Below are 24,460 nucleotides of genomic sequence, written 5' to 3'. Positions count from 1 at the left end.
ACACGTCACGGCTCATTAAAATTAACAAAGCCCTCAGGAGTCATGTCTCTTCCGTCATCTTCATCAAGTCTTTGAGACTTGTACTGCTAATTAAAGAGGTTTCAGGAGCGGAGTGAAAGGGAAAGATTTCAGTGACCACTTTGAAGATGTGATAGCAGCCTTCCCCAGTTGATCCTCATCCAGGGTCTCCTAAGGAGGTCTCGACCAGTAAGGAAAGCAGTCCCTTGAGGTCCGACACTGTAGGGGCAACCGAGCTCCTCACCTCCCCAGCCTTGCCATTTCTCTCACTGGCCACCTGCGTCTTACCTCACTTTTCCTGACATCAGACTTCTCCACTGAAGTCTGCAACTGGAGGTGACAGCTCCTTTGTGCCAACTTCCCCCTGCTCTCCTTAGAGAACTGGCTGCACACAGTTTTCTGATAATTATAACAAACTCCAAAAACCCCCAAAGTAAAACAGGATATATGACAAAACACAACACACTTCTCAACTGTATGGTAAGTCCAAGCTGCCTCCAATGAGGTTCATCTTCCTTAGGGGATAACCGTACAAGAGTTATTTTAGATCAACAGACAGGACATGATAAATATAAACATAATTAAAGAGACAATTAGGCAGGCTACTGAAAGACGGGAAAGTTTTTTCCCTCTCCAAAGCTCAGAGCAGCAACTGGATGGGTGAGAGGCATACGAATGGTCACAAAGTAAGAGGAAGGGAAACCTCAAGAATAATGGAAAGGGCCTATGTCCAGTTAGTCTGCTGGAAAGGTGACTTCGGACATGGTCAATTTAGACAGGACAGGTGGAAATACCAGACAGATTACTGAGATTAAATGTACAGTGTAATACACAGAGTACTGCCAAGGCAAGTACAGGAGACAATCAATGTATCTTCCCCCATGGTTAATGCACATCCTGTAAATTCACATTTTTGGCATGATGGAAATCCCACTGACACTTTATGGAAACTTCTGAACATTTCAGCTGATGAAAAGGTGCTCCTTTTTTAAAAATTAAAAAGGTTTCCTAGGTTTTCAGGCAGAGTTCCTCTGTCTGACCATAAGCCCCCAGTGCCGCCTCTAGAGCTTTACCTGAGGTACGTGCCTGGGACTGCCAGCTGTCAGAGAGGACCTGCAGGAGACCAGAGCCCTTCAGGTGCTGCAGATGGAGCCTGAGCAGAGGGTCCCAGGGCATCTAAACTGCCATCTGGTGTCTGTGTCCCTATGACGGCATCCCACCCCAGCACATGAAATCCCCCCAAAGTCGAGTATATTAGTACAAACCAAAACACAACCAGGAGGACAAGAACGTCTGTGACATCCCTGCCCTGAATGGGAATTGCTTCTCCGCAGGTGGTGTGTGGTCCCTGCCAGCCCTGGCATCTCGTGTAGCTCTGTGGGCCTGGATGTGAACATTCCATAGAGTACCTGCCCTGGATTCTGTAAGGCAACGTGCGGCTGAACATGAGACAGCTGCCAATGTAATCAGTGGAGAGGTAGGAAATACAGCTGATGGAGAAGAGAGAGACTGAGCTCTCCCTATGGCCCAGGGGACAGTTGTTCAGCTGAATCACTCTGTGAGCTGCCCTGAACACCATGAGTTCAGCTGCCCTTAATTTGGGCATCAGCTGTCACTTCAGATGGCCAAAGGAACTTCCCAACAGCCTCCACGAGGATGCCCCCAGATGTTGCCCTGTCTCTATGAACTGCTCCACTGGCATTTGCAGTTAGGACCACCTCTGGCACCTCAGATGTCACCAGGTATTTGCGTCTCCCTCCCAGCCTCCCTCTCCATTGATTAGCATGGGAGCAGAGACAAGGAGCTCACATGCCGCTGCCTATTTTGTGCACACCTGAAGTGAGGCAAGAGGAGAGGAATCCCAGCTCCTGTGGGTTTGTGGCAGTCGTCACAGGAGGGAGCGGAGTCCCCTTCCAGCACCAGGACTGCACACCCTGAAGGAGATGCCTCGATTGACTCAGCTGTATCTGTTCCCGCAGAGGGGTAAAGGGGATCCCTCCCTGTCCCTGTCCAGGTGTCCTGCCTCATGGTGGAACAAAGGAAGGTGATTCTCATGGCCAACTCTTTTTCTGATAGAAGAAAGGACAGTGCTGGCAATAAGTGTCTCTCCCCAGCTGAGGGAGAGAACAGCAGTGATTTGTTCCGTCTCTTTCACAGCAGCTTCCCCTGGAGCCCCAGGGACCCCAGGAGGGAGCCCAGAGGGGGCAGAGAAAGTGCTGCCTTGGGCTGGTCCTGTGCTGCTGAGCTGTGCCGGGCTCCTGGGGCGGAGGGAGCTCATGGTAAGTGGGCAGTGGTGCAGAGAGACAGCTCTGCCCAGGAGCGGCTCCTCTGCAAAGCGCAGCAGGGCTGAGGGCACTGCCTGCAAGGTGCCAAGAGGAGAGGAGTGAGGCAGAGAGAGGTTAAGGAGTCCGGGGTGGGAGGATGCTAGGAGCTCACTGACGGCAAAATCTTCACAGCCCTCTACATGGTAAGTCTCTGAGCTGCAGCACAATGATAGTGAGTATCCTGGAGGGAGCTCCGAAGGCTGGTTCATCCCACTGCCTGCAGAATCTTTCAGGAGGACTCTGCAGTTTCCCTAGTAGAAAGGAGAAGGATGTGCTCCAGAGCAGGGCTTCCCTGCTGCACTCTCAGTAGGACAGGGCATGGCAGCTGCCTCCTCCTGGGGATGATTGCAGGGGTGAGAAGCCAGGTGTGCAGTGAGGGGTGCCCAGGGCTGTCCTTCCGAGCAGGGTCCCTGCGCTCCTGGGGGCTGTGTGCCGGGACAGGGACTCTGCTGCCTGCCAGGGTCAGCACTCAGCCTGCCCGGGGAGCTCCTCACAGCGCTGCAAAGAGAATCTGTGGGTGGAAGCAGCAACCCCAGGCAGGGCAGGGTCCTCCTGCTGTCAGGAGGGTGCTGCGTGGGTCAGGACTGCTCAGAGCTCCAGGTCGCTCCCAGGATATCTCTAGAGCTGATTTTTAAGAGGAGGGTCAAGACAGGGGCTAGCTGAAAAGGAAGGCACTTTCCAGTCTCTGCTGTTTCCTGCCCTGGTGGGTTGGGGACACAGTGGGTTGGTAATCGAGTTTGTACAGTGTTTGACGGAGACTCCTAGAGCATTAACCTGAAAGAGATCAGACAGTTTGCGAGACACCTCACAAATTCCCTTCCCACCTTTCTGCCTACAGACAGCACCAAAATCACCTTTGTGGTTTCTTCAGGGATGATTTGACCTGCTCGTCAGGACCTGCTAATAGATAACTTCCCTTGGCCAGTGGCCATCTGATCAGTCCCGGTTTCTGTTTACCTATTCCCCTATTACCCATTACTTTCTCCTCCTAAGCCGACAGCAGAGGCAACTGTTCCCAGTGGCACCCTCAGTGGTCACCAACCAGAGCTCAAGGGACATGCCAAAAGTCTTCCCGAAAAGGAGAGAGGTAGTTTGAGGGGTTTCTAAAAGAATGAAGTAGGTGTTGCTCACAGAAGGTGACTAAATTCCCACTTTTTTACCTCCTTGAACAGATCCCCGTGCCCAGAGGGAACAAATGTCCAACAGCAGCTCCATCACCCAGTTCCTCCTCCTGGCATTCGCAGACACATGGCAGCTGCAGCTCTTGCACTTTGGGCTCTTCCTGGGCATCTACCTGGCTGCCCTCATGGGCAACGGCCTCATCATCACCACCATAGCCTGCGACCACCACCTTCACACCCCCATGTACTTCTTCCTTCTCAACCTCTCCCTCCTCGACCTTGGCTGCATTTCCACCACTCTCCCCAAAGTCATGGCCAACTCTCTCTGGGACACCAGGGCCATCTCCTACTTGGGATGTGCTGCCCAGGCCTTTCTGCTTCTCTTTTTCATTTCAGCAGAGTATTTTCTTCTCACCATCATGGCCTATGACCGCTACATTGCCATCTGCAAACCCCTGCACTACGGGACTCTCCTGGGCAGCAGAGTTTGTGTCCACATGGCAGCAGCTGCCTGGGGCAGTGGTTGTTTCTATGCTTTGCTGCACACTGCCAATACATTTTCAGTCCCTCTCTGCCAGAGTCATGCTGTAGACCAGTTCTTCTGTGAAATCCCCCAGATCCTCAAGCTCGCCTGCTCAGATGCCTACCTCAGGGAATTTCAACTTCTCGCGTTTAGTGCTTTTGTCTTTTTGGGCTGTTTTGTCTTCATCGTGCTGTCCTATGTGCAGATCTTCAGGGCGGTGCTGATGATCCCCTCTGAGCAGGGACGGCACAAAGCCTTTTCCACCTGCCTCCCTCACCTGGCCGTGGTCTCCCTGTTCCTCAGCACTGCCATATTTGCCTGCCTGAAACCCCCCTCCCTCTCCTCCCCATCCCTGAATCTCTTGGTGGCAGTGCTGTACTCAGTCGTGCCGCCAGCGGTGAACCCCCTCATCTACAGCATGAGGAACCAGGACCTCAAGGATGCAGTGTGGAAGTGGATGATGGAATTTTTCCAGAAGCTGTAGTGTCCGTCTTCCTCAGCATATGACTCATAATGTAACTTATTACAGGCCCAGCCTTTCTTTATTAGTTTTAGTTGTTGTCATTGTTATTGGATGAGGTTTTTTCTTCTCTCGCTTTTCGTTCTTGGGATAATGTTGTCCACAAAGACATGTGGACACCACACTTTTACTTCATCATCTACCTCCCTTGTGTGACCCAGCGACTGTGAGAACAAGGAGCTATACTCCTTCTTTAATTAAACAAAATAAATGTACTTGCGGTGACTCTAGCGACTCTCTAGTTAGAGAAGAGGTTATAGCAGCATTCTCCAAGTGATAATGATCCCGAGTGTCTCCTCAGGAGGTCTGGACAGGTAGAAGAAGCAGTCCCTTGAGGTCTGACTGTGTATGGACAACCTTGCACCTCACCTCCCCAACGCCACCATTTTTCTCATCAGCCCTCTGGGACTTACCTCACTTTTCCTTGCGTCAGAACTCTCCACTGAAGTCTGCAGCTGGATGTTACAGGTGCTTTGCACCATCTTCCATCTGCTCTCCTTACAGAACTTGCTGCCCACAGGCACAGAAGGATTTTTTTTGCAGGGGTACTAGCTAATGCTCCAGAAGGGCTCCTGAAGTTCCCGTGTCATGTTTCCAAGCTACCCCAGGACATCTCAGACAGCAACAGCCTCTCTACGTGGCCAAAGGAATCAAGCCCTGAATGTAGATTTTGTCATGAGTGGAAAGCCGCAGCCTCTGGGAAGGGAGATCCTGTCCCTCACAGAGCTCAGGGCTCTTCCTGGAGGCAGTTTGGTGTGGGATGTGCAATGCCAAGTGAAGGACAACGCTATGACAGTGCCCAGACTTCCCAGGGGCTGCGAGGAGACAATAAGGCCCCAGTGCCATGAGAACAACCTGTCTCCTCGTAGACCTCAGCGGCACAGACAGCTGCTGCGGCCAAGGGGAGAAAGACTCAAGCAGACGCAGGCAGGATGAAAGCTCTTTAGAAGGACCGGCTGGGAAGGCAAGGAGGGGCAGTGGTCCTTTATCGGGCAGGTCAGCAGGAATGCATGGAGCTCTGCCTTGGGATGGGTGATGAGCCAGCGAGGAGCTTCTGGGTCAGGATTAGCAGGCAGGCCAGCACTGTTGATGTTGTAGAGGGTGCCTGCTGCAGAGCACCTGGTCAGGAAGCACCAGGTGAGCCCTTCTTCAGGCAACAGGCAGAAACCTGGTGTTCACAGGCCCTGGTCCTCGTGAGGACACGAACCACCCGGATATCTGCTGGAAGGACAACACAGCAGGATACATGCGATCCAGGCGGTTTCTGGAGAGCATCACTGATAACTTTCCGAGAACGCAGAGAATGGGCTTGGAAAGCCAAAGCCCACCTGAAGTTCCATCCAAGAGTACTGAGGGAACTGGCGGAGGTGCTTGCCAAGCCACTCTCCATCATCCTTCAGCAATCCTGGTCAACAGGGGAGGGCCCAGAGGACTGGAGGCTTGCCAGTCTGACGCCCATTTACAAGAAGGGTCGGAGGGAGGATCCGGGGAACTACAGGCCTGTCAGCCTGACCTTGCTACCGGGGAAGATTATGGAACGGTTTGTCTTGAGAGCACTCACATGGCAAGTCCAGGACAAGCAGGGGATCAGGCCCAGCCTGATCCAGCCTGATGGGTTTACGAAAGGCAGGTCCTGCTTGACCAACCCGATCTCCTTCCATGAGCAGGTGACCCACCTAGTGCATGAGGGAAAGGCTGTGGGTGTTATCTACCTCGACTTCAGCAAGGCCTTTGACACTGTCTCTCATGGCATACTCCTTGAGAAGCTGGCGTCTCATGGCTTGGACGAGTGTACTCTTTGCTGGGTGGAAAACTGGCTGGACGGACGAGCCCAGAGGGCTGTGGTGAACGGCGTGAAATCCAGTTGGCGGCGGGTCACAAGCGGTGTTCCCCAGGGCTCGGTGTTGGGCCCTGTTCTGTTTAATATCTTTACCAATGATCTGGACGAGGGGATCGAGTGCACCCTCAGCAAGTTTGCAGATGACACCAAGTTGGGAGGCAGGGTCGATCTGCCCGAGGGTAGGAAGGCTCTACAGAGGGATGTGGGCAGGCTGGATCGATGGGCTGAGCCCAATTGTATGAAGTTCAACAAGGCCAAGTGCCAGGTCCTGCACTTCGCTCACAGCAATCCCATGCAGCGCTACAGGCTTGGGGAAGAGTGGCTGGAAAACTGCGCGGCAGAGAAAGACCTGGGCGTGCTGGTCGACAGCCGGCTGAATATGAGCCAGCAGTGTGCCCAGGTGGCCAAGAAGGCCAACGGCATCCTGGCCTGTATCAGCAATAGTGTGGCCAGCAGGAGCAGGGAGGTGATGGTTCCCCTGTATTCGGCACTGGTGAGGCTGCACCTCGAGTCCCGTGTTCAGTTTTGGGCCCCTCACTACAGGAAAGACACTGAGGTGCTGGAGCGTGTCCAGAGAAGGGCAACGGAGCTGGTGAGGGGCCTGGAGCACAAGTCTTATGAGGAGCAGCTGAGGGAACTGGGGCTGTTTAGTCTGGAGAAAAGGAGGCTGAGGGGAGACCGTATCGCTCTCTACAGCTACCTGGAGGGGGGTTGTAGTGAGGTGGGTGCTGGTCTCTTCTGTCAGGTGGCTGGGGATAGGACGAGAGGAAATGGCCTCAAGCTGTGGCAAGGGAGATTTAGGTTGGCTATTAGGAAAAACTTCTTTACTGAGAGGGTTGTCAGACATTGGAATAGGCTGCCCTGGGAAGTGGTTGAGTCGCCATCACCGGAGGTATTCAAAAAGTGCGGAGACAAGGTACTCCAGAACATGGTTTAGTGGGCATGGATGATGGTTGGACTCAATGATCTTGAAGGTCTTTTCCAACCTAAACGATTCTATGCTTCTATGGTTCTAAGCTCTGCCCTGAGCAGCAGTGGTTGGCCATGTGTGTGGTTGGCCGTGTGTAGGGTTGGGAGAGAGTGTCAAGGGATTTCAGTGAGAAACAAAGGGAAGGTGGATGGCTTTAGCAAATCCTTAAACCATATCTGAGGCCAGAAATGGAAAGGAGTGGTTGTCTATGGGTTGAGGAGGAGAAGCAGGAGGTTTGTCCTGGGAAGACGGCAGGAAGGAAGACCCTTCTTGTGCAAGTCAGGGACGAAAGAGACATTTCCATGTTGTGTGCACGCCTCGGTAGGTGGTGAACGCCCGCTGCTGAGGGTGGCTGTGCTCAGTCATGCCCCATGAGCTGATCTTGCTCTCTTTTCCTCCTTCCGTGAGCACAGAGAGTCATCAGTAAAGCCTGGGACATCATGGGGTCAGAGTGTGGTCGGAAGGAGGGGTGGTGGTTAAAATCTTCAGGGAAAACAGGCACAGGCATAGGACAGTGTAGGACAGCCTGTGGTCAGGATGGCCAAGGGCTTTGGTGGGGCTGGGACCCCCAGCAGAACTGAGGTCCATGTCCTCTGAGCAACGGCAGCTGTCTCTTCCACTGAGGCCCATGAGGGGACACCAGTTCCTTAAAGCCCCGGCCTTTTGTTGCCTCCTCACCCTTGGTAGAGCCTGGGAGGTGTCCTACCACTGACCCGCACTCGGCATCGCAAACCCTCACATCTCACTGCCCGCAGGAAGAGCCCTGAGACACCCATGATGAAAGGCCCCTATTCCTAGGGGATGGGGGTCAGGCCTTGGCTGTCCTGCTTGATAAAACACACCAAGGGCTTTCACAGCCACTGCCACCTTCATTTTTCTACCTGGATCCAGTGCTTCTGAGCTCTCCTTCACCCGCCCACAGGGATGGTCACCTCGTCTGCTCATCCCCTCCACGGTCTCTCCACTGGTGGTCCTCAATGGGGCTCGCAAACACCCTCGGAAACTTGGAGGCTTGCTGCTGACTTTTGGGTTTCAGCAGCCTTGTTCCATCTTCTGCCGAGAGCTGCAGTTCGGGAACTCGGCACCAGAGGGCTCATTGACATGCAAAACTCCCTCACGAGCCACGTCTCTCTGCGTAATTTTCCTTCATTCCGCAATTCTTATGTGGTTCATCAGAGAGATTTCAGGAGTGTAGTCAAAGCAAAAAGGTTTCTACAGTAAGTAACAGTAAGAAAGGATTTCTTCTTTTTCCACTTTTCCGTATTTTTCTGCTTCCAGATTCAGTGATACCAGCAATCTGTGATTGCTATTGATCCTGAGCATCTCCTAGTTGAGTATGAACATAGAGGGAAGTCAAGACCCTTTACAGAGGCCACTCTATGGGCAAGCTTTGTCCTACCCCCCCCCCCAACCCCACCACTTCTCTCATCAGCCACCTGGGATTTACAGCAGCCTTGCATGGGGACAGAATTTTTAGGAGGGCCTCTTGCGATAGGACGAGGGGGAATGGTTTTAAACTAAAAGAGGGTGTGACGGTCTGACAAATTCAATGTCTCAAACATCTGCTAAAGAGCTTTGCTGGAGAAAACGGCCTCTGTAAAAATGCTGGAGTTTTGCAAACAGGACAATGTGGCCGGAGGAGAGGGCCCCACGGAGGGTGGGAACGCACTTCTCCAAAGCCCCAACTCCTTATCTTAAGTGACCAGGAGAAGGAACACAATTTATGCCTTCCTGGAGGAAGAAGTTCCCATGGAAGGTGGGACTGTGCTTCTATCTTAAGCGATCATGCCAGCAGGAAAAGAGAGGCAACTCCACAATGACACACACCCCCCCCAAAAAAAAACCTCACTGACCGATTCCAGTGAACCCCAGGTGTGGGAACTGCGCATGTTGAGATCATCAACCAACACACTATGAAAGAAGAGAGAACGAGTCCTCAGTGCGTGCCCTCTGGAACTGGATCTCTACGCTGGCTGGACCAACGCTGGACCCAGGACTGGTGAAACCCTTCTCTTCTCTTTTCTCTTCTCTTCTCTTCTCTTTTCTCTTCTCTTCTCTTCTCTTCTCTTCTCTTCTCTTCTCTTCTCTTCTCTTCTCTCCTCTTCTCTCCTCTTCTCTCCTCTTCTCTCCTCTTCTCTCCTCTCCTCTTCTCTCCTCTTCTCTCTTTCTTTCTTTCTTTCTCTCATTCTCTCTCTCCCTCTTTTCCTTCTCTCTTTTCCACAGTCCCTACACCTCATCCTTTGAAACATAAACCGTTGACCAAGTCTGAGACCAGGAGTGGATCCAGCCGCCCCTGAGCTCCTCTTTGAGAAGGAGTCCAGAAAGCAAGGGGGTCTGCTCTGAACCTCGTGACTCAACGGGAGGGCTCTCCTTCTGACACACTTTCATGTTCCTTTTTCCATTTCATTTTTCTATACTTCCCTCCTCTTCTCAAACAGCGGCTTAATGACGTGTTGCAAGGTTCATATTAACAAGTTCACGTGTACTTGGACAAAGTTAGCTAGGCTGAATAAATGTTGATTGTTGTTTGAACTCCCCTGGTGTCGTTTTGCCTTAATTCTGACAAAGGAAATCCACAAACCTGAGTCGCTCCAACTTTGGGGTGCGACATCTTAATTGGCGTCACGGACAGGATTTCCCTTGTTCGAAGGGAGTGTCGTGGTTTAACCCCAGCCAGCAACTTAAGCACCATGCAGCCGCTCACTCACTCCCCTCCACCCAGTGGGATGGGGGAGAAAATCGGGAAAAGAAGTAAAACTCATGAGTTGAGATAGGAGTGGTTTGATAGAACAGAAAAGAAGGAACTAATAACGATAATGATAACACTAATAAAATGACAACAGCAATAATGAAAGGATTGGGATGTACAAATGATGCGCAGTGCAATCGCCCACCACCCCGCCGATCGATCGACACCCAGCTAGTCCCCGAGCGGCGATCCCCCGCCCCTGCTCCCCCCAGTTCCTATACTAGATGTGACTTCACATGGTATGGGATACCCTGTTGGCCAGTTTGGGTCAGCTGCCCTGGCTCCGTCCCCTCCCAACTTCTTGTGCCCCTCCCGCTTTCTCACTGGCTGGGGATGAGAAGCTGAAAAATCCTTGACTTTAGACTAAACACTACTTAGCAACAACTGAAACCATCAGTGTTATCAACATTCTTCGCATACTGAACTCAAAACACAGCACTGTACCAGCTACTAGGAAGACAGTCAACTCTATCCCAGCTGAAACCAGGACAGGGAGTTTCTAATGGAATACCAGACCTCCACCCGGAGAACAGGCAGGGAGGAACTGGGAAGGATCTCTCAACAATAAGTCAGGAGGAATCCGAGCAGTGGCAGGCATGGTGACCCAGGAAATATCTGTGTCTGACTTTTCCCCTGTTTTAGAGAAGCTAATTGCCTATGAAGCTCACCCTTCCCCACAAGGAGCAGCCTGGGCACGAGACCACTGGCATGACCCAGAAGCCATTGTAGGCAGAATTGAGAAGCTAGCAAAAGAAGGCAGGTTTCACCCGGGAAAAGGGAAGGCTGTGGGGTGTGCCATGTTAGGGGCCGCACTCGTAGCAGCTCAGGAAGACAGACAGGAAACAATGAGAGCTGAGCAGGCAGATAAGGAGAAGATTCAGTCCCTGCAGGATTTAGTTAAAGTCCTGCAAGAGCAGTTAACTGCTGAGCCTAATACAACGCAGCAGCTTCATGCCGCCTTGTCTGATGCATTAGATCGGGAAAGAATATTGCAAACCGAGGCGGTCGAACAATCCGACCTGGACTTAAACCTGGAAGGTCTAGAGGGAGTTCAGGTGAAACAGCAAAAATCTTTATACCCAAATCAAGAGTTAGAATGTACCAGAAAAGTTTTTTACCCTGAGGATGAAGGGATAGCAATGAGGCCATTAATTAAAACAGAAACCATAGACAATGGCCAAATTGGCAGAGCACCACATGTGACCATTAAGATGATACCATATTCCGCCACTGAATTATCTGAAATTCAGGAAAAGTATAGCCAACTAGCAAAGGAGACCGAAACAGAATATGTGTGGAGGGTGTCATTAACCGGTGGTGACCAGATTTTATTGTCAGAAGATGAAGCCCAAGGATATTGGGGGCCTGGAGTGTTCCTAACTACCGATGATCCTAGGGAACCATGGTCTCTGATGCAGCGGGCAGCTTACTGGGCAGGGGGAATAGACCAAATGGAACGGGGAGAACCAACACGGATAGACACCCCTTCTATAAGTCAGTTAACCGAGAGCTTACAGAAAACTGCTTGTCTCCAATTAATGCATGATAGGCGATTAGTGCCACAACAGCCTTCTCCGATGTTGTTAAATGCCAATCCCGATAGAATGACTCTTCTAATCCGAGGTTTACCAGATTCTTTGAAATTATATGCTGTCCAGCTGCAGGACAGATTATGTGATGTGATAGCACCTAGAGGAGGCAGGCAGAATGCAGGAGGGGCTCTGACCTGGGGAGAAGTGGCACAGGAATTGATTAACTACGGCCGGAGAATGGGTCTCACAAGGGAAGAAAGCAGGGCTCAGCCTGCTCTCCGCCGAATAGAAGGACCTGGCCGACCTCCCCCATCTAAGACCGTAAACACCAAAAAGCTGTATGGGGGTCAGTGGAACTTGTTGTGGGCAGAAGGGATAGAAAAGGGAATTCCCTGGGATGTGATGGATTAGAATGTACAAACGGCTTGCCCACCTCTCTCCTGGAAAAGTTGGTCCTAGGGTAGAAAGACAAGAACAAGGAGCCTCCACATACTGAGTTAAACATTCGAGACTATAAGGGGGTGAATCCGCAGCTGCTGGCAGCTCCCACTCCCCAAACACCTACTGCCCCAGAGGAAGGTATGACTGTCCGCAGGATGGGAAACTAGACACACCGTCCCCAGTAAGTGAGCCGGGGGACGGCCAGTGGTTTTATTTAAGGAGGCTCACTGAAAATAAGACAGGAGACCTGTTGATTACTTTTCCCCTTGGTCCCTTTAAGACCCCAGTAACTTTTTTAGTTGATACGGGTGCTCAGATGTCAGCACTCCGGGTGGATGTTGCTAACCGCAATGGAATAATTGCAGATAAGAAGCAGATATGGGTCACAGACGTTTTCGGAAGCTCCCAACCACAGCCGACAGCTAAAGTTAAATGCTGGCTGCCAGGGCATTTGTCCCCTGTCAAGGTTACTATGATACTAGGTCCTCTACCCACCAATATTCTAGGACTCGACCTCTTAAAGTACCCGTCATGGGTAGACTCTAAGGGAGGAGAATGGAATTTGGGTGTCCCGCAATCTCTGTGAGGCTTTTGCAGTCTGCACCAACTCTTCCCCCTTCAAAGATAGTCAATGTCAAACCTTATGCTTTGCCTTTGGGAGCAAGGGAAGGGATCACTTCAGTGATAACTGAGTTATGGGAACAGGGGATAGTTATTCCTATGCACTCACCCTATAATTCCCCAGTATGGCCAGTCCGCAAGGCAAATGGGAAGTGGCGATTGACAGTTGACTATCGACACCTGAACACCAATACTGGCCCTTTAACAGCTGCAGTTCCCAATATAGCAGAATTAATTGCAACCATATAAGAACAGGGTCACCAGATTTTAGCAACCATTGACGTGAAAGACATGTTCTTTATGGTTCCCTTGCAAGAAGCAGATAGGGACCGCTTTGCCTTTACCTGGGAAGGTGTACAATATACATTTACATGGCTTCCCCAAGGCTATTGCCACTCGCCAACCATTGCTCACTATGTATTGGCCCAGGAACTCAATCAGATCACTCCTAAAGATGGAGTAAAAGTATATCAATATATTGATGATGTGCTAATTGGAGGACCAGACACCACTGCGGTGGGGCAAACCCAGAGAGAAATCGCTAGCCACTTAGAGAATTTAGGGCTCCAAATGCCTGCTGAAACAGTGCAACTCCCATCACCTGAAGTAAAATTTTTAGGTATCTGGTGGAAAGGAGGGACTGTGTGTATACCTCCCGAAACCTTGTCCACCCTCAAACAAGTGCAAATGCCTGAAAATAAGAAAGAATTACAGCATGCCCTAGGCTTGCTAGTGTTTTGGAGAAAACACATTGCCAATTTTTCTATCATAGCTCGCCCTTTATATGATTTAACCCGTAAAAGAACTGCTTGGGACAGTTGGACACCTGTCCATGAAGAGGCTCTGAAATTATTAATTCTTGAAGCAGAGATTTACCAGGCCTTAGGGCCGATACATCCAACAGACCCACTCCACATAGAATGGGGTTTTGCAATTCATGGGTTATCTATACGTACATGGCAGCATGGACCTGAAGGTCGTACTCGTCCTATAGGATTTTTCTCGCGTAGCTTTAAGGATGCTGAAAAATGGTATTCAGTTTGGGAGAAAGGAGTCTCTTTGTGGTTAACCTAGCCTTACAGGAAGCTGAGAGAATTATATGGCAGCAGCCCATTATCTTGTGAGGACCTTTTAAGATCCTGAAACCAATATTGGCTGGAACTCCTCCCCCCGCAGGAGTAGCTCAACGAGAAACAGTAAGGAAGTGGTATGCCCAGTTAGACCACTACTGTCACACTAGACAGATAGAGGAGGGAACACCCAAAACGCTCCAAATACAGGATCCCCCTTCTGATCACCCAGATACAGAACCCCCTCCATCGTACATCAAAGTGGCTCCTGATTTCAAACCCCATTTAAAAAACGTATGGTTCACTGATGCTTCCGCAAAAAGGGAAGGAAAGATGTGGAAGTATCGAGCAGTAGCATTACATATTGATTTAGGGGAGCGTATGATAACTGAGGGAGAGGGTAGCGCCCAAGTAGGGGAGTTAGTTGCTGTGTGGAGCGTAGTCGTTAAGGAAGCTGAGACAACAGAACCAGTACACATTTATACTGACTCCTATGCAGTGTTTAAAGGATGCACTGAATGGTTACCATTTGGGGAACAAAACCAGTGGAAAGTAAACCAAGTGCCAGTGTGGCAACACGACAAATGGGAAGAAATACTGAATATCACCAAGCAGAGATCTTTCTTGGTAGGCTGGGTTGCTGCACACCAGACAGGAGATAACCCGGCTCACCTCCTAAATAACCAAGTAGATTCCTTAACACGTCTGGCCAGTCTTGCCATCGATAGTGAAGCAGAGAAATGGGAACACCTTCTGGAGTGGCTGCACGTGAAGCGTGGCCATTCAGGGAGTAAAGACCAGTACAAAGAGGCTGTTAGCAGAGGATGGGCCATTACACGAGAATTATGTAACTCTGTTTGTTATTTCTGCATGCGGTCAATGTCGAGTTCATTTGGAAAAATATAACCCTTTAAAAGAGCAACCCCTACATTTAAGGACAAACAAAGGTTTATGGCAAACATGGCAAATTGACTATATTGGCCCCTTTCAGGTATCAGAAGGAAAACGATATGTGTTAGTAGGAGTAGAGGTGGTGTCAGGACTAACACAAGCTGAAGCTGTATCCAGAGCAACAGGAGAAAATACAGTGAAAAGTCTTAAAGTATGGTTTAGCTGCTTACCTAAGCCTCAATCAATTCAATCTGATAATGGGAGCCATTTCACTGCTGGAGTGGTGCAAGAATGGGCTAAGGGTGAGGAAATCCAGTGGGTTTTTCACACCCCTTACTACCCTCAAGCTAATGGTATGGTGGAGAGAACGAACGGACTTCTAAAACGAGCTCTGAGGCCCCACGACCCAGGGTGGGCCTCGTGAGTACCAGAAGCAGTATACCGAATTAATAGCTGGTGGGGGGCAAATGGCTGCCCCCAACTCCTAGCGTTCTGTCCCACGCCTCCTTCTATTGTTCCAGGGGCAAAAGGTGGCAAAGACCCTGCACACTTGCTCCACTATGCTGGACAACCAGTATTAGTGGAACTACCCACTGTGGGGCAAGTGCCCTTAACCCTAAAGACACCTCTTAACCTCTATTACTGGGTGGCAACAGATGCTCATGGGAAAGAGCATCGTATCAATACCCGATGGATCGTCCCATCCTTCTAAGTGGACCTTCATGTTCTGAATTAAAGTTGCTCCGATGTTAAATGGCTGATAAGAATATGTTTTTCCTGTATCCCACTAACTGGATTCTAATAAGCGTATCAGTTAAGATGCACAATATAAACGTAACCCTCTGTTATAGTACTAAAACCATAGCTGCTTGATTGCTTGCTTATGTTTTTGTTACTCTGACTAGTGATGCTGTGTTGACTTCTCAGAATTCCTGAGTTGGGGGGAGGACACAGAGAGCTTGACAACAGATCGCATTGGAGTTCTTTCAGCGGCCCCTACGCCACGTAAGAGCAAGAGCTCACTATGAACTTATTAGCCTTTTTACACACAATGAGCACATTCTGCTGATCTACGGATGCTTTAATCAGAGCAATTCCAGTCAAGAGAGCTTGAAGTTTAAGGCTAGTTTATATGCATCTATAATAAGTAACACATCCTACACATGGCCTGTATGAGGTTGCTTTACAGAAGCTGCATGAGCGCCTTGGAGAGTGCACCTCAGCCTCTCAGATGGATCCCAACCACTAGCAGCACTGCTTGACATCTCCTCCAATCCTATCTCTCTAATGATTGTTTATTTTTTTATATATTTTGCAGGTTATCAGAAGCCCATGGCAGGACTTATGTTTTCACTTGATGAGTGGGCCATTCCCTGTATTGTTTGTTTGATTTTGGTTGTGATATTCATATGGTATAACAGGGAAAGATGGTTTGGAACTCCTTCCTCCTTGCCTTTCTTAGCTTTGGTGCATCTGGACAAGGAGAAAGCACCTCCAATTTAGCTTGGGAAGTGATACAAGGATTCATATGTGTCTGGAATAGAACGGATCAGGGGATCTGTATTCAGATTCCTACTTCTGCTGAGCAGGGGATTAGATTCAGTTTGATACCCATGAAGCTCAATATTGGAAAACATAATATGAGCAATGGCATTATAGGGTTAGTAGATGCTCCTTTTGAGTATCAATATCAAAGTGATTATACCTCCTCTGGCAGATGGTGGTGAGATGAAGCAGCCTTCTATGAGATCCCTTGGGACACGGGGTGGCCTGACTTAATAAACAGAACTTGTAAGCGATGGAGCTTGGAGGTCAGTCGCGAAATTGGTATTAGTCATAGCCCGCCATGTCCTCCAGGATTCGAGGAAGCCTATTCCAGACGATTCCCACCTTCTCCATCCTGGTGGAGAATAACAGGCTGCCCTTCCTATCACAATATATCTGGTAATCTAGTGCCCTCTTGGCCTGCTTCCCCGGAAACTACCCCTTTTGAATTACAATATAATGTGAGATGGGATTCAGCTTGGTGTGTTCACATACCTGACAGGAAGGGACAATATCCTTCAACGAATAGCGCCCACACTGCTTGGGGATGGTCAGTGAAACACATGTTAAAAAACCAACCTCTTCACTTACTAAAGAAAGAATTTGTGGGCACACCCAACCCCAATGATGCCCATTTGTTAAACTGTACCCACATTATAGATTGTACCAGAGGTGCTGGCAATCCCAGCGAAACGTGGATCAGTTTGGAAGTTAGAACCTTAATTCGAGATATGTGCACCTGTTGGGGATATCCTAATTTTGGATACCGAAACCAGGATAACCAATGTAATCAGATCACCAATAATGTTAATATCTGGCTAAAATGTGGAATTCCCATTAACCAAGACAGAAGGTGGGGGAGGATATCAAATACCCCGGGGAGACGCAGCTACTTGTCAAAAGGCTTTGTATGCTGCCCCTGAGGGGACCACCTGGGGGTGCTCAGATGGGAAAATGTACTCGCACTTGAATGTTATCAAACAGGCTGGATTGCGGTGTGGTTTGGGAATTCCTACTATGTGTCCCAGGCAAATCTTTGAATATACCACACCACCTATTCACAGGAAAAAATGAGAACTTGATGACCCAAGTAGCACCCAGAAGTGGATTCAAGGCATTTTAAAACCCAATTATTATACTTGGGGACAGAAGGTATCGTTAGAGCTAGAAGCATTCTTTGCACCATCTGGGTATTTTGTTCAGCACCAATGGGTGCTAGAAAACCTAACTTGGCAAGTACATGTGTTAAGTAATTGGACTTGATATGCCTTTGGGGAACGAAATCTCCAAGTGCAACAGGTATCAAAAATGACATTACAGAATCGTTTAGCCTTAGAAATGTTATTGTTAAAAGAACAAGGTGTGTGTGGTATGTCGAACTTGACTGAATCTGAATGTTGTATTACCATTCATAATGCCACTACCTCCATTGAAGAAGCCCAGGCAAAGAAGAAGGAGATTGCCGACCAGAAGAGATAACTCTTCCACGCAATGCAACCAGCTGACTGGTTTGATGGCTGGAATCCAAACTCATGGCTACATTCCATTTTAGGGTCCTTGGGACTGACAGGATGGGGAAAATGGCTTGTAAATATTGGACCTACGATATTAATTGGATTTATATGTTTAATAAAAGGCCTTGCCATAGTAAGATGTATGATTAGCCACTTACTATCCTCAGATGTCTCTCCCTCTTCTCCTACTGTCCGCTATATCAAAATCACCACAGACAAAGATGATATGAACGAGAATCAAAGTCCAGCGACTGTTTGAGCCACAGGGTGGTGTGACGGTCTGACAAATTCAATGTCTCAAACATCTGCTAAAGAGCTTTGCTGGAGAAAACGGCCTCTGTAAAAATGCTGGAGTTTTGCAAACAGGACAATGTGGCCGGAGGAGAGGGCCCCACGGAGGGTAGGAACGCACTTCTCCAAAGCCCCAACTCCTTATCTTAAGTGACCAGGAGAAGGAACACAATTTATGCCTTCCTGGAGGAAGAAGGCCCCACGGAAGTTGGGACTGTGCTTCTATGTTAAGTGGTCACGCCAGCAGGAAAAGAGAGGCAACTCCACAATGACACCCCCCCCCCCCCCCAAATAAAAAAAAGCTCACTGACCGATTCCAGTGAACCCCAGGTGTGGGAACTGCGCATGTTGAGATCATCAACCAACACACTATGAAAGAAGAGAGAACAAGTCCTCAGTGCGCGCCCTCTGGAACTGGATCTCTACGCTGGCTGGACCAACGCTGGACCCAGGACTGGTAAAACCCTTCTCTTCTCTCTTTCTTTCTTTCTTTCTCTCATTCTCTCTCTCCCTCTTTTCCTTCTCTCTTTTCCACAGTCCCTACACCTCATCCTTTGAAACATAAACCGTTGACCAAGTCTGAGACCAGGAGTGGATCCAGCCGCCCCTGAGCTCCTCTTTGAGAAGGAGTCCAGAAAGCAAGGGGGTCTGCTCTGAACCTCGTGACTCAACGGGAGGGCTCTCCTTCTGACACACTTTCATGTTCCTTTTTCCATTTCATTTTTCTATACTTCCCTCCTCTTCTCAAACAGCGGCTTAATGACGTGTTGCAAGGTTCATATTAACAAGTTCACGTGTACTTGGACAAAGTTAGCTAGGCTGAATAAATGTTGATTGTTGTTTGAACTCCCCTGGTGTCGTTTTGCCTTAATTCTGACAAAGGAAATCCACAAACCTGAGTCGCTCCAACTTTGGGACACAACAGAGGGTAGATTTAGAGTGGATATATAAGAAATTTTTTATGACGAGGGTGATGAAACACCAAAACAGGTTGCCCAGAGAGGTGGTCGATGCCCCATGCTTGGAAACATTCAAGGTCAGGTTGGATGGGGCTCTGAGCAACCTGATGTAGTTGAAGGTGTCCCTGCTCATTGCAGGGGGGTTGGACTCGATGACCTTGAAAGGTCCCTTCCGACCCAAACCATTCAAGGATTCTATGAAATCAGAGCTTTCTCCACTCACATCCACAGCTGCATGTCTTAACCCCTTGGCACCAATTCCCACCTGCTTTTCTTGGAGAAGGAGCTGCACCCAGACACAGGAGGATGCTTCTTAATTGCCAACAAGCAAAACCAAATGGGAATAGTTCAACAAAAAACAAAATACATGCCTCAGGTGTATATTGAGTCCATGTTACCTCCACTGAAGTCCACTTCCCACAGTGGATGACCATGCACCAGTGGAATACACGTTACTGGGTCAAGCACAGATGCCAAGACCCACCCAGACACCTCCTTGCTTGGACTCTCTTTGTCCACATTCACTCTTTATACGCACAAAAAGTCACACGCTGAAGCAGCGAACTCCCTCGGTTCACAGAGAGAAGCAAAAGTGAATGAAATGCTCTCTTTTGGATAGCCCAAACTGCACTAAATCCCAGCCAACAGTGATTACAGGAGCACCTTCAAGCAGACTCTGCATCACCTAGACCCACTGTGGTGGGTTGACCCTGGCAGGTGCCCACCAAAGCCGCTCTATCACTCCACAACTCAGCTGGACAGGGGAGGGAAAATACAATGAAAGGCTCGTGGGTCGAGATAAGGACAGGGAGAGATCACTCACATAGTTACCATCACGGGCAAAACAGACTCGACTTGGGGAAATTTGATTTCTTACCAATCAAATCAGAGTAGGATAATGAGAAATAAGAACAAATCTTGAATCACCTTCGCCCCACCCTCCCTTCTTCCCGGGCACAGCTTCACTCCCAAATTCTCTAACTACACCCCTACAGCAGCGCAGGGGGATGGGGAATGGGGGTTGGTGTCAGTTCACCACACGTTGTCTCTGCCGTTCCGTCCTCCTCAGGGGCAGGACTTCTCACACTCTTCCCCTGCTCCAGCGCGGGGTCTCTCCCACAGGAGACAGTTCTCCATGAACTTCCTTGTCCTGGTTTCAGCTGGGATAGCGTTGTATTGGGTTTGTGTGGCAAGGTTTTGGTAGCAGGAGGGTTACAGGGGTGGCTTCTGGAGAAGCTGCTGGAAGCTTCCCCTGTGTCCGACACAGCCAATACCAGCCGGCTCTAAGAGGGACCCGCCGTTGGCCAAGGCCGAACCCATCAGCGATAGTGGTAGCACCTCGAGGATAACATATTTAAGAAGGAAAAAGAGTTGCAGGGCAGACAGAAATGGCAGCTGGAGAGCAGAGTGAGACCATGTAAGAGAAACAACCCTGCAGACCCCCAAGGTCAGTGCAGAAGGAGGGGGAGGAGATGCTCCAGGTGCCGGAGCAGAGATTCCCCTGCAGCCCGCGGGGAAGACCATGGTGAGGCAGGCTGTCCCCCTGCAGCCCATGGAGGTCTACGGTGGAGCGGATCTCCACCTGCGGCCCATGGAGGACCCCATGCCGGAACAGGTGGATGCCCGAAGGAGGCTGTGACCCCGTGGGAAGCCCGCACTGGAGCAGGTTCCTGGCAGGACCTGTGGATCCGTGGAGACCGGAGCCCACGGAGCAGGTTTTCTGGCAGGACTTGTGACCCCGCGGGGGACCCACGCTGGAGCACTGCGCTCCTGAAGGACTGCACGCTGTGGAAGGGACCCATGCTGGAGGAGTTCGTGGAGGACTGCAGCCTGTGGGAAGGACCTGTTTTGGAGAAGTTAATGGAGAACTGTCTCCTGTGGGAGGGACACCACGCTGGAGCAGAAGAGTGTGATGAGTGCTGCCCCTGAAGAGGATGAAGCGGCAGAGATAACGTGTGATCAACTGACCGTAAACCCCATTCCCCATCCCCCTGCACCGCTGGGTGAGGTAGGTAGAGAATCTGGGAGTGAAGTTGTGCCCGGGAAGAAGGGAGGTGTGGAGGGAAGGTGTTTTGACATTTGGTTTTATTTCTCATTACCCTACTCTGGTTGATTGGTAATAAATTGAGTTAATTTTCCCCAAGTTGAGTCTGTTTTGCCCGTGACGGTGATTAGTGAACGATCTCTCCTGTCCTTATCTCAACCCAGGAGCCCTTTGTTATAATTTTCTCTCCCCTGTCCAGCTGAGGAGGGGGAGTGATAGAACGGCTTTGGTGGGCACCTGGCATCCAGCCAGGGTCAACCCACCAAAAGAGTTAATTGTCTTCCTAGTAGCTGGTACAGTGCTATGTTTTTGAGCTAGGTGTGAGAAGAATGTTGATAACACTGATGTTTTCAGTTGTTGCTAAGTAATATTTAGTCTCAAGTCAAGGATTTTTCAGCTTCTGATGCCCAGCCAGCGAGAAGGCTGGAGGGGCACAAGAAGTTGAGAGGGGACACAGCCAGGGCAGCTGACCCAAAGTGGTCAATGGGGTATTCCATAGCAGGTGACGTCACATCTAGTATAGAAGCTGGGGCAGTGGGGCTGGGGGGAATCACCGCTCGGGGACTAACTCGGCCTCGATCGGCAGGGAGTGAGCAATTGCACTGTGCATCATTTGTATATTCCAATCCTTTTATTATTACTGTTGTCATTTCATTAGTGTTATGATTATTTGTTCCTTCTTTTCTGTTCCATTAAAGCATTCTTATCTTATCTCAACCCACGAGTTTTACTTCTTTTCCCGATTTTCTCCCCCATCCCACTAGGTGGGGGGGGAAGTGAGGGAGCGGCTGCGTGGTGCTTAGTTGCTGGCTGGGGTTAAACCACAACAGTAGGATATTAAAGGGAAAAAACACCTGTAGGGCTGTACGTATATACACACACACTTATATATCTCTATATCTGTCTGTGCATGTGTAGATATATATGCACACCCCTACAGACAATTTTTTCACTAATACCCTACTACCTTTTAATGAAAAACCCTGAAGTACAGAAACAACTCTTACTAACAAGAAGCATCTACAACACCATTCCTTTCTATTGATCACTTTGCTCTATTTTTAGAAAAAAAGAACTCCTCTGTCAGTTAATATTGCAAACCTGAAGACACCAAGGGAGCTGCCCCTGTGGTAGCAGCTGCTAGAGACACGCTGCTAACGCTGAGGCCAGGGCTGATTGCAGTGCTCATACTACTTGCCATGCTGACAAGCAAAGAGGTGGTGCGGGGGCTGAGGTTGACGTAACTGAAAACGTTCTTGAGGGCTGGAGCAAAGTTGTGTTCTCAACGCTGGTGTGCTAGAAAGGAGACTAAAAGAATGGGGATCACAGAGCAAAGAAATCACCGTGGAAGATGCTGGGGGAAAGAAAAAAAACCCCAAACCAACAAATGTTTACTAGTGCCCCTCGAAGAAGAATGGAAAAATAAAACTAAATATTTAGCTGAACGGAACCACAGAATAAATTATACTTAGCAGGGCAATTACAGTTTCTCCCAGACTATATGTATTACTATGAACAACCTATATTTGTGTGGTCAACAACCCTGCCTCATAAACATCCCTGTAACTAATTTGAAAGAACAAAACCCAGGGCTAAATAAATGTAGTGTTATTTTTGCTCCCTTGAACAGAGTGTTTGGCTCCTTAGCTATATACAGAGAGTTGACTCACCACACCTGATGAAGCAGGAATCTCCAGCTAGGGATGAAGATACTGGCTGTCTTCCAACCCAGAGCTTTCTAATGCAGTGTGCACAGCAGTGCTTTATGAACACAAGTTTGGGATCTTCATAAATTCCTCTTCGGGCTCAGTAAGACGGAGGGGAGCCAGAATTCTCTGTGGCTCCCTTTACAAGAGGGTCTCCATCTTTGCTCACAATACGCTCAAGCAGCAGAGACTGATCAACAGCTTTATTCCAGAAATCGAGGAAGATTCGCACTCCTAAAGCTGGAGAGAAGGGGTATGACACCTTCCCTCAACTGAGTGTTTCGTCCACTTGTATTTGAGGGGCTTTAAGCAACTCATTAAGCAATAGCTCATTCTTAGGCCCTGGAAGCACGCTCATTGTGCTTGTTCACTGCACTGAACAAGCTCTGATTACAAGAATACCGTTATGAAATTTGGGGACATGCAATAATACATTCATAGCAACACAGTTAAGAGTCAAAAACCCAACCACACACCTCTCTTACAGGCAAAGCTTCCACTTGGTTTATTTTATTTTTTAGTACATTATAAATGTATTGAACAAAATCTACGCTGGGTTGCTTTACAGACTGTACCAACAGCTGTTATCCTACAGAGCGGAAAAGGTACAGTCGTGGTAAAGACCTGCAAAAACACTCAAAATGAGTGGGGAAAATTAACCTATGCTATACCATCTAGACAAAACCAGAAGTGAATGTAATGACCACTTACAACTCTTGCCAGAAATACTCAGACTTTTGGTTTCGTATCTACTAACCCGAAGCAGGACCAACTTTCCGTTTCCTGACAGTCTAATGCGTGCCTCATTTGGGAGAGCAGAAAATACGTAACTTAAAATAGCTGTTACTTCTTTAGCTTAGTAATCAGAAATCTCTGTTGCATTGCTCACAATGACAGGTTTACGCCCTTCTGCTCAAGTAGTAGCAAAGGCTGTGCATAATAAGATGCACATTCAATATCAAAGCAAGACAGGAAAGACAGCCTGACAAAAATCGGAACAAAGACACTAAAGCAGTGCTGAAAGCATACAGCCAAGCACTGCTACGTCAAGTGATTCACAAAACCTCAGCTTTTCTTCCTTGTGTGCATGCACTTGGCTACGGCGTTTATGACCACGTTCTGTTCTTGCCAAGGGAGCGCACAGGAAAAATGGAGCAGCACTACAACTGCCGGGACAAAATAAATTACAGCATTTTCTAGCTTTAGTTAATGCTGTAGCAAGTAGGTACTTTGTAGGTTATGGCTAGTCAACACGTCCTATTTTAAGGCCACATGTTCAGTTACTCCAAGTTTGCCAGAAACTTTTCTTTGGTGTAAGATTACATATAGTGGGCCTCCAGCTGATTTTCAGGAAAAACACAACAGAAACGACTCAGTCCTTGGTGAGCATGATCATGAGGAACACAGGCTGCTTCAATTAGATTCAAAGAATCTTCAAAACTTTCGTTTAGAAAGTCTTAACTTCTCCATATTTCAGAAACAGGGACATTAAATTTAGCACAGAGGCTATGCTGGTGTCACTCTTGGACTTCCTGCTCGTCCTTTGGAAACATGCACGTATCTGGGCACGTCTTGAACCTTGGAAAAGACTGAACTTACCCATGCTTGCCAGACTTGCTTAGTAGCCAAATTTTGCAGCTTTCTCTCCATTGCACGTACTGCAGAGAGTGAGCTGGATGGTCCCCGCAGCAGGTGGCTGATTGCCAGGCTGCCACACACTAAAACCAAAGCAGGGTAGGTTAGCTCTCCTCTGGTTTCAGGATTCCTGGGATTTTCACTCC

The 24,460-nt window shown here is 49.0% G+C and overlaps 1 protein-coding gene across 1 annotated transcript; it reads left to right on the top strand.

The window, feature by feature from the left end:
* The first annotated feature begins 2,044 nt into the window (after window positions 1-2,044).
* On the top strand, window positions 2,045-4,470 carry LOC142025866 (olfactory receptor 14C36-like). Its single transcript, XM_075018552.1, has 2 exons — window positions 2,045-2,297; window positions 3,515-4,470. Exons 1-2 carry the CDS (start codon window positions 2,045-2,047, stop codon window positions 4,468-4,470), a joined length of 1,209 nt encoding a protein of 402 aa, XP_074874653.1.
* The last annotated feature ends 19,990 nt before the right edge of the window (window positions 4,471-24,460 follow it).

This window comes from Buteo buteo, chromosome 30, assembly GCF_964188355.1.
Source record: "Buteo buteo chromosome 30, bButBut1.hap1.1, whole genome shotgun sequence".
Taxonomy (NCBI): domain Eukaryota; kingdom Metazoa; phylum Chordata; class Aves; order Accipitriformes; family Accipitridae; genus Buteo; species Buteo buteo.
This window is presented reverse-complemented; position numbering and strand designations above follow the sequence as displayed.

What these genes read in the sequence shown, in the direction of transcription:
- LOC142025866 (XM_075018552.1), top strand. Translation starts at nt 2,045, where the DNA reads ATGGTGGAACAAAGGAAGGTGATTCTCATGGCCAACTCTTTTTCTGAT. An exon ending in TGGGGCGGAGGGAGCTCATG is followed by an intron (nt 2,298 to 3,514) that starts GTAAGTGGGCAG and finishes CTCCTTGAACAG; the next exon opens with ATCCCCGTGCCCAGAGGGAA.